General features: G+C 52.5%; 1 protein-coding gene across 1 annotated transcript; it reads left to right on the forward strand.

Moving 5' to 3' along the window:
• The first annotated feature begins 758 nt into the window (after positions 1-758).
• On the forward strand, positions 759-5,061 carry Siva1 (SIVA1 apoptosis inducing factor). Its single transcript, XM_021179119.1, has 4 exons — positions 759-1,008; positions 2,708-2,902; positions 3,720-3,876; positions 4,896-5,061. Exons 1-4 carry the CDS (start codon positions 891-893, stop codon positions 4,951-4,953), a joined length of 528 nt encoding a protein of 175 aa, XP_021034778.1. The 5' UTR covers positions 759-890; the 3' UTR covers positions 4,954-5,061.
• Positions 5,062-9,950: the final 4,889 nt, after the last annotated feature.

A 9,950-nucleotide genomic window follows, 5' to 3' on the forward strand; every position in this document is an offset into this window, starting at 1 on the left:
AGTCTGGAGAATTAACGGGTGCTGTGTGTACACTCCGGGTCTCCTGTACTCCAAGATGAGCACAAAACTTAATGCACCCGAATAACTGACGTTCCGATTGTGTAGAAATAGAAGAACTGAGAAAACCCTCAGCATCACTGTTTTGCCTGTTCAACATGTTAGAAGACACCACAATATTTTTAAATCCTGACCAGCGGACCCGCAGGTGACGCCATAAACCCTCAGGCTCCCTGCCCAAGATCAGACCTCAGGGACACAAGAGGAACTCGTAGGGGAAGATGGGTGCCCCGATCCACTAAGATCAGGAGCTGGGATAAAGCCGCCACCCTACTGTTTGATACTGATATCTCACCTACCACCTATCACCGTTGCTTAGCGACAACAAAGCCTTGTGGCTTTTCTCGCGCTGAGCCCCGCCCTCGATCTCGTGCTGGTATGCAGAGTCCCTTAGCACACCAGGCCTGCCCACAATGTAGCCTCCCGCTAATCCCGCGCCCCACCCCAGAGCCCCGCCTCTTAGCTCCCGGCCTATCCTGAGCTGTGACATAAAGTAGCCCCGCCCCAACACAACCCCCCTCGGCCTATCCCGTGCCACGCCTTGCGCAGACCTCACCCCGCCGCGCCAGCGCCCTTGGCCTTTTCCCGCGCCCCTGCATTCCAGCCACTGCCTCCCTCAGCCTATCCCTCGCCGCTAACTGCGTAAGTCCCGCCCCCGATGTCTCTCCGGCCTATCCCGCGCAGCGGCCCGTTTGAGGCGAGCCCCCAGCCTTTCTCCGGCCTATCGGGCGCCGCGCCCTCGTCGGCTCGGGCCTCCGCCGCGGTCCGTGGGCGCCGTGACGTGTGTTCGGCGCGCTGCGCGCCGCTGAGGGCTGTGTCTGGTACCCGCTACCATGCCCAAGCGGAGCTGCCCGTTCGCAGACGCAGCCCCGCTCCAACTCAAAGTTCACGTGGGCCTGAAAGAGCTGAGCCACGGTGTGTTCGCCGAGCGTTACTCACGCGAGGTCTTCGGTGAGTGTGGACTTCCGTGGGTAGAGCGCGCCACGCCGCGCGGGGCAGCGGGAGACCCCGGGAGCGTCGCGAGCTCACGGTGGACGCTGCTTCAGGCGGCTCCTGGAGAAATCCGAGTCGGACCCGAGTCCTGCCGAGCGGACTAGCCTGGCGCGGGACCGGCGGGGGGACTGGGCTCGAGTGGGCGTGTGGCGTACGCTGCCCTGGGCCCTCGCAAGTGGCCTTTGTAGCGGATGGATGTTGCTGAGCATTGCCTTGCAGTGATGGCTTTCTGGGGCAGGTGTAACGCAGTGTACCGGAGCTTGGCGCAGTTTGCGGCTGTATAACTTTGAGCGGTGCCGCTGCGCCTTTGGAATGTGCGGGAAAACAAACTCCCTACGCAGCCTCGGTATTTGTCCTTTCCCTCTCTGTGCTCTGGGAACGCAAACTCAAGTGCTGAGACGCAGGGGCGATGCATGAAGCGAAAGGACTGAGCTGCAAAGAGTGTGCCCCCCCCCACGCCCCCCAGTCTAGACATGGCCGGGCGTCGTGGCTTGTTTTTTTTGACGCCAGCACTCAGAAGGGAAAGGCATGGGCTTTATAGTGAGATGTCTTAAAACAGCAATAACAGAATGCAAACACGGCCGCAATGCAAATGCAGCCGGTTAAAGTGCAGTCTATGCAAGCCTGGACGTGAGTCAGTTCCCAAGAACATACAGTAGGAGAGAATTCCTGAAAGTTGACTTCCAACCACACTCATAGTAACTAAATAGCCAAGTAAATTAATTTTTTTTTTTAATGTAAGCATGCAGTTGAAAAGAAGGCCTAAGTGTTCATTGGAACCTAACAGCCTGGCTCCACCCTTCTGAGGGCTTGTGTGTTGGAGCACTTGCCAGGCCACTCAGCCAGCCAGTCAGGAAGGGGTGCAGGGCTCTAGCGAGTTGTATAGTACACACAGTTCACCAAAACCCCAGCCCACACTCTGGACTCTGCTGGACCAGGAGTCCTTAAGGAGAATATTGCTCTCATCATGGAATTCTTCCCATTTCTTGTTTTTCAGACAGGCTTTCACCGTGTATCTTAGCCTGGCTTTGAACTTGAGTAATTCTGTCTTAAAGTGGGAGGCAACTGAGCTGGGAATAGCCACTCTTTTTGAATTTCTGTTTGCATCCAGTGTCACAGAGAGGTCCCTGGGTCGTGGGAGTATTTCTAGAACTCACAACAGTGTTTCCCTTTAGGGCTCCCTGGGCCTGAAGCCGGAAGGGAAGCAATCCACTATTATAGGTGTGAGCAGCCAGTTACCCAGGGTTGGTGGGTGGCAGGGCTGGAACATTCTGGGAGGTCTTTGTCAGGGGGTTGTTGTCATTGTCCCTTTAGTAAAGTTGTTCACTGGCCTGGCAATGGTTGTAGGTGCTGTTCTAAACCCGTGTCTGTTTTCTGCCTCCTTGGGACACTTGCCTTTGAGAATGAATGGTTCTGAGCCAGAGCTTTCTCTGGCACTGAGACAGGAGGAGGGCTAGGAGTGCAAAGAGGGCACCAACCCGGTGAAGTGAATAGCTGTGGCTGCTGACAATAGAATGATGGGAGGAGCACCAGAGTGGAGCACAGCCTGGTGGCTGGGAACAGGCAAAGGGGGCTCCAAGCCTTGTGGGCCATAGGATATCTGTGCAGCCGCTTTGCGGTTCGGAGAGTTATCTCAAGGAAGGATCTTCCTCCCCAGAAAGAACCAAGCAGCTCCTTTTCCAAGGGGCTTGGGCCTATAGAGATCACATATCGAGCGAAGATTGTTCCGTGAACCACCTGCGGGAGTCACTGAAGTCTGGTGTGGTGGGAGCCCCTCAACCTGAGAGGGGACAGATGTTGATTGGACCTGATGGCCGACTGACACGGTACCAAGCTCAGGCCTCAGAAGGTGGTGAGTGGCCGCTAGTGGGGCTGACTTGCTATTACACCTAGGGTAGATGGTGACAGTGTTCTGTTCAAGAGCCTTGACTACCTGGGCAAACAGGATCTACTTAGAGCAGTGGTTCTTAGCCTGTGGGTCACAACTCTTTGACAAATCTCTGTCTCTAAAAATATTTATGTTGCGAGATTCATGACAGTAGCAAAATTAGTTATGAAGTAGCAATGAAAATACTTTTATGGTTTCGGGTCACCACAACATGAGGAACTGTATATATTAAGGGGTCACAGACTTAGGAAGGTGGAGAACCACTGACTTAGAGCCTGGTAAGTGGAGCAAATGTTGCTGGGCAGTCTGCCCCTCACAGACATCCAGAGTGGAAGTCACCAGGTTCTAACTGTCATCTCAGAAGCTCTCCTGGCGTCCCATCTGCAGTAAGAAGATGCCAGTCCATTCCCTGTTGAGGGCTGGTTCTCGTGTGACTTGTGAAAAACAGGACTCTGCTTCAGCCCTGAAGCTTGTTGGGCCCCAGAGCAGCCCAGAAGCCTCTGGGCTGACCAGTGAAACAGTAAACCCCGTCTTGAGACCCAGACAGATACGGGGTTCTGATAGAGTACTCCAGGGAAGAGCGAGCCCGGCCATACTAGCAACAGGCAGGTGATCTGTCCTGGAGTCCTGTGACCAGTCCTGGGAATGCCTCGTTGTGAACCTTTAGTGCTCCAGGGGGTGATAGATAGGTTGCCAAAAGGACTCAGTTGCAGGGGAAGCAGGGTGCCTGTCACCCTCTTGTTCTTCCAGTGCTGACAGCCTCGGTGTTTTCTCCTCACAGGCCTTCCCAGGACAGCGCCCATCGCTTGTTCATCGTGCATGAGATCTGTGGATGGGAAAGCGGTCTGCAGCCAGTACGAGCAGGCCCTGTGTGGGCAGTGTGTATACACCTGCTGGGGCTGCGGTGCTTTGGCCTGTGTGCTGTGTGGCCTTGCAGAGTGAGTGCTTTGATCTGTGGGGGTGCAGACATCACGGTCCCTCTCCCTGTGAGGGCACAGGTGCTGGGTGGGTGACTCAGGGATCCTTTTGCAAGAAGTACATGCTTCCCAGTTGTCTGTGGCCTACTTAAAGCAGCTCCCTGGCTTACACAGCCTTGTGTCTGGTCTTCTGAGTCCTTATTAGGGCTCCAACAGTCCACACTGTTGTCTAGTTTCAGTTTCTGTCCAGTGTGCGTATCATTTGAGGATTGCCTCACACACGTCACTGGGTGTATGTGTGTACATTCAGGTCATGCCTGCCCCTGTGTGTTAACTGTGTATTAGCAGAATGGAATGGATGCTGCTTACCCATTGGCTGCAGCCAGATGAGTCAGCTACTTAGAAGTGCTCAGTGAGTGGGTGGACAGTGTAGAGCCCTGTCCCTTTGTTCCACACTGTAAGGACTTGTTCTACCAAATGAGTATGGGATCAGCACAGTGGACCTGGATAAGCTCAGCCCCAACATTCTCTAAAGCTAATGCGTCAGATGGAAAGCCACACTTCATATGGCGAATCCTCGCCACCAGGGTGCTCTTCAGTGGTTTGGAGAGATCAGGAGTGCTTGCAAGGGTACTCTGGGGAGAGTCTCAGGAACCTTAGGGCTGGTTCATGCTAAGGTGGGAGGGAGAGTTTCCCAGGCTGCCTCCAGGCTTGTGGTGACTGCTGTAGGTCCTCAGGTTTGTGTCAGTGGCCCTCTTGTTGCTATGTCTTCATGTCACTCCTGTGTGTCTCTTATGACATCTCACCCGTCTGGTAAACCACAAAGGACTGGAACCAAGATGCAAGACCCACAGGATGTTTGCATGCTAGGCCTCCTTCCAGAGACAGTGGTGTCCCCAAACTGACCCTGAAATGCCTATCACCTGAGTCTGTCTTCAAACAAGTTCCCATTCTGATGTGTGATGCGATTAGGGCTTCAGTGAGTGGGGATGCATTCAGCTACTTAGGTATCTTCTCTCTCTCTCCCACCAATTGTGCAGCTATGCCGATGATGGTGAGAAGACACTGTGCACCAGCTGTGCTATGTTTGAAGCCTGAGGTGGCCACAGACAGTACAAGATGTTCACACTAAAGAGAGAGAAGGTGGCTTTTTATATGTTATGTTTTATACCTAGTAACAANTGAATAAACCTCTTTATATTTGCACAAGGACTCCTTCCCTTCCATCTGTTAACCGTTCTTAGGGTGGCAGTGATGGCTGCAGGGGCAAGCCCTCGCAGCTGCTCAGCTGTCTTGGCATTGAGACCCCTGCTTATTACCCACATCTGACAGGCAAGCCAGACCCAGCAAGTTCCTTCCTGTCCTCCCTCATCTGTAAGAGGAAGAAGCAGCTGGACTCCAGGAGTCAGGCTGCAGAATGGTCACCTGCGTACTAGACCAGCTCAGGCACTGAATTGCCACTGTCAGTCACATAGCCAGCCATCAATACCTACACTGCTGGGTTCCAGGTGATTTAATGAGCCCTTGTCCTCTAGGGGTTTGGCCCTGTGGAATGTCCTGTGTGGCAGTCCTCACCATATCTTCAGAGGTAGTTTATGCAGGGCTCTAAGGAGTACACAGGAGGTAACATGGCCTGGAAGATAATGGTGGGCCAGTCACTGCAGCCACCTGGGTCTCCTACTTACAAGTGGTTGGCTGGGTAGATAGGGCAGAGGTCTCCTTGTCCTGACCTCTACGGTTGGTTCCCATACACATCGACGAGGTGCTGTCCTAGATAGGGTTGGTTTAAGTTTCCCTATACGACTGAAAAGTTGGCCCAGAGGCCCTACGTGGGCAGGAGGCTAGAGAGGGCTGAGGTGGGGAAAGGCCTTACGCACTTGGGAAGTTCCCTCATTGCTGTGGATAATGGGATAATGGGCTGGTTTTAAGTGTGGAAGCTGGTGGTCTGTAGGTAGTGACTAGGAGCTGGGCCCATTAGGGCCCAAGGTAGCAGTTAGCTGCTGTAGCTGTGCTGTGGGGGTGGGTGCTGGGGGGCGGGGCACCCAGATAGGCCAGCCACTGAGGCTCTGAAAATGGAATCTGGGGATCCTAACTGGAGTCTGTCTATTTGCCTATTTAATTTTCTTTGTGGCAAGGGCTCACTGTGTAGCCCTGGCTGTCCTTGAACTCAGAGATCCACCTGCCTCTGCCTCCTGAGTTCTGGAACTAAAGGCGTGCGCCACCACGCCTGACATCCCTCTGGATCTTAATTAGCTGGCTTGAAGCCACTAAGCCACTTGAGCTGGCTGTTGTTGGCCAAAGCAAACCCTGACCGTACCTCACACCCATCCCATGGCTTCTGGTGCTGTTTTATCCTGGCCTAGCATCTTTGTACTATGAGCTTCTGCTGTAGCTAGCCCATCTCTGTCACCAGTGGGGATCATTGCCCAGTCCCCAACACCTTCAGGCTGCCCTCTCTCATAAACCCCAGACTTTACCTCTCCTGCTTCCTGCCCCGCTAGGGGTTCAGTCTACCTCCCAGCATGCTCAACGTGCTTTCTTTCACCTTAGAGCTTCTTGGCTCCCTTCTTGGCTGGAGGCCCTTCCTCTGGGTGTTTGTTCATTTATGTCTCTCTGGGTTGGGCTCAGAAGCACCCTAGTCCTTACTGCACAGCCCTGTCAGCTTTTCTGATCCACCATAGGGAATACGGATGGATGCTTGCTATTCCTTCCAGCTGCCATGCAGATTCCTGAGAGCTGTGATGTGGCTTCAAATGACATCTTACATGTCACAGACCTGTAGTAATCTGCCCAGCATCCAGCCATGAGGTAGTGGGGAGTGTATTTGAGTGTGCAGGTCAGCGTGGGGTGCATGCATGAGTTTGCATGTGGAGCCAGCAATCTACTTGGTGTTGTTTGGGTTTTATTTGGTTTGTGGGTGGTTTGGCTTTTGAGGCTAGGCCCCATTTGGCCTGGAGCTCACTGATTAAGTTAAACTGTGGACAGCAAGCCTCAGCCCCCCCCCCCCCCCCCCCGCCCCGTGTCAGCCTCCCTAGCATTAGGAGTGTAAACAAATGCCACCACTGTGCTTTGTAAAATACATATTGTGGGGGCCAAACTTGGGGCATGTTTACATGGCAAGCATTTTGGCAACAGATGCCCCGGTTCCTATCCAACTTTAAAAAAAGAACAAAGTACTTAGATATTGGACAGCACCCAGTGTCAGATGATAACCCCAGAGGGCATGAGATGAACCCGGGTTCTGCTGAGAACCCTGCCTGCTGAGCATCCGCCTGTGGTGTGGGAGGAGATTGAGAGAGCTTGTGAAAAGGATTGAGAAGATTGGGGGATGAGAACTAGGGTAGCCAAAGTTTGCATAGCAGATTGTCAGTGGATCAGAGCATCCTTGATGGTGTTAATCATGTTGTTGAGAGCAAGGGAGGGAACAAGAAGCAGTCCACATTCCCAATAAAGAAGGGATATGGAAGACGGGTGGTGGTGGAGCACGCCTTTAATCCTAGCACTTGGGAGGCAGAGGCAGGTGGATTTCTGAGTTAGAGGCCAGCCTGGTCTACAGAGTTGAGTTCAAGGACAGCCAGGGCTACACAGAGAAACCCTGTCTTGAAAAACAAAACAAAACAAAACAAAAAAAAAAATGGGATTTGGGCAGGATCCTCACCACCATCTTCATGCTCCGTAGGTAGGCCTCCCTCTCCTAATGCAGACTGCCTGGCCTCTCCTTTGTGGTGAAAGCCATGCCTGACAAAGCCATTGTCACCATTACTGGTGTATAGCAGTTTTCCATCTTGGAGAGCTCTTTAAGACACAGGATGGTGGGCTGGAGAGATGGCTCAGTGGGTAAGAGCACCCGACTGCTCTTCCGAAGGTTCAGAGTTCAAATCCCAGCAACCACATGGTGGCTCACAACCATCCGCAACAAGATCTGGTGCCCTCTTCTGGAATGTCTGAAGACAGCTACAGTGTACTTACATATAATAATAAATAAATAAATCTTTAAAAAAAAAAAAAAAAAAAAGACAGGATGGTGAGGGTGGGGCATGGTAAAACACTCCTGCAGGGAAGCTCCTTATGCTCAGCAAGCAAACTTAAGGGCTTTAGGAAGTCCCTGAAACCGACCACATTCACTAGGGCTTCCCCTCCCAAACGTTCTCAGATCAGCTGAGCTGCCTCAGAGGCTCAGACCACTCTCTAGCCTGTTGAGCTGCCTGTAGTTTGTTTTGGGGTATGCTTTTGTGAGCTGTCACCCATGCCTTGGCAATGCAGCTGTCTTCTGAGTCATCTCTGTTCCTGTAAACAACCTATATTCTCATATGCCACCTCCGTCAAACTCACTGGTCCTCCAGGTCGGGCTTGGGTGATATCTGTACTCTGCTGTCATTGGTTCCTTAGCTGGGGTTAATAGGTGTTTGCTCACATCTCTCCAGTGCTACACTACAAACACTTAACTATATCCTAGAACAGAACTCAAAAGGTCTTGTTTCAACTCGGTTCCCATAAGACAAATAGTAAACTTTGCTCCCTCCTTTCTAGGCCTTAGTGTAGGTCATTTCCCTACATGGAAACTATAGTCATCAAGTGGCTACACACCTCATTCCCACCGGTCTCCACCCTAGCAAACACCATTCTACTTCCTGCCTTATGATTACTTACCTCATTTAAGCTTACCAGACCCTACCATGGCCACAGGGTCTATCCCCTATCTGCTCTGGTGGTTTGGGCTAGGCCAGGCCTGTCTTTGGAGAGAGGGTACCACTTCCCAAGAGCACTCCCTAGATGTCTGGCTCTCACCTACAATGATCATGTTGGGCAGCTTTCATGAGTAACAGTGGGCTCAGGAAGAGAGCTTTGCCCACCTCTGTGTTGCGGGCACAACTTCAGGGCCCCCTCCTCTGTACTAGAGACACGTCCCTGAGAGGTCTTGTGGAAAGAGCAGCCTGTAGCCGGCCCAGCCCTGGCTTTAGCTGTGTTTGTTTCTACGTTTCAGCCACTTTAGGTAAGATTTAGTGCTAAGTCTGAGGGCCACAGAAAGCACTACAGTCCTTATTTCCTTCCTCCCTCCTTCTCCCCCTCTCTCCCTCCTGACTGGATCTAGCTACACTGACCTGGCTGGCCTTGAACTCAAGTGCTAGAACTAAAGGTGTTTACCACCATCCAGATCCAGCCGATGTTTTTGTCTATAAATCTTACTTCAAAGTCAGTAGGTGCTGGGCAGTGGTGATACACACCTTTAATCCTAGCACTTGGGAGGCAGAGGCAGGCGGATTTCTGAGTTCGAGGCCAGCCTGGTCTACAGAGATTCAGGACAGCCAAAGCTATACAGAGAAACCCTGTCTCTAAACAAACAAACAAACAAAACCAAAGTAGGCAATGCTGTGTACTGTTCCAGGTCATCCAAAGAAAATCTTTGGCTGTTATAGAAGTGGATATTCTTATTTTCCAGAGGTCCAGATCATCACCCACCCTAACTTTGCAGGAGTCAGACACCATCCCAGCAAGGCCACCAGCCACTAGGCTCTCTGTACATGTGTAGTCCATACCTTCGGGGAGGCCATCTGGCTGGAGGCCTCTAAATGTTTTGCTGAGCAGTTGCTGTTGCTTGCTGCAGTTCCACCAGTAGTCACCAGGTGTCACCAGCAACATACTCAGTATATCTTGGTGGGGGCTTGGACTCAGGATCGCAGACACTCTAGAGTGACCTTGGCTCCTGTCACCTTCGTCCAAACCCAGAACAGTTCCCAGTTCTGTTCAGTCACAGATGTGCTATGTCACCTCAACCAAAGCCTCCTGAGCCTTTTTTTTGAACTGTATCGCCAGCGAGTTATCCTTCCTGGTATCAGGGCCTGGCTTATTGCTCTGCCAGACACAAGACAGCTGGGGCTGGCAGGTGTCTTGGATGGCCAGGGAGGGTCACTGCAAGAGTAGACTCCAGAGACGGTCAAGATTCTCCCACGTCTGTCAGGAGTGTCCTGCCATGGGGACGACATCCCCGGGAAGCCTCAGGGACCAGTTCCCAGGACCCACCCTGACGTGACCCCAGCCACACCCCTTCACCTCCCACCCACTAACAAGGCTGTGATGCTCCACACCAGAAAGCA

Source organism: Mus caroli, chromosome 12 (genome assembly GCF_900094665.2).
Source record: "Mus caroli chromosome 12, CAROLI_EIJ_v1.1, whole genome shotgun sequence".
NCBI lineage: Eukaryota > Metazoa > Chordata > Mammalia > Rodentia > Muridae > Mus > Mus caroli.

Coding starts and splice junctions, on each gene's coding strand:
- Siva1 (XM_021179119.1), top strand. CDS start 891: ATGCCCAAGCGGAGCTGCCCGTTCGCAGACGCAGCCCCGCTCCAACTC. Junction 1,009..2,707: donor TTACTCACGCGAGGTCTTCG/GTGAGTGTGGAC, acceptor CTTCCTCCCCAG/AAAGAACCAAGCAGCTCCTT. Junction 3,877..4,895: donor GTGCTGTGTGGCCTTGCAGA/GTGAGTGCTTTG, acceptor CCAATTGTGCAG/CTATGCCGATGATGGTGAGA.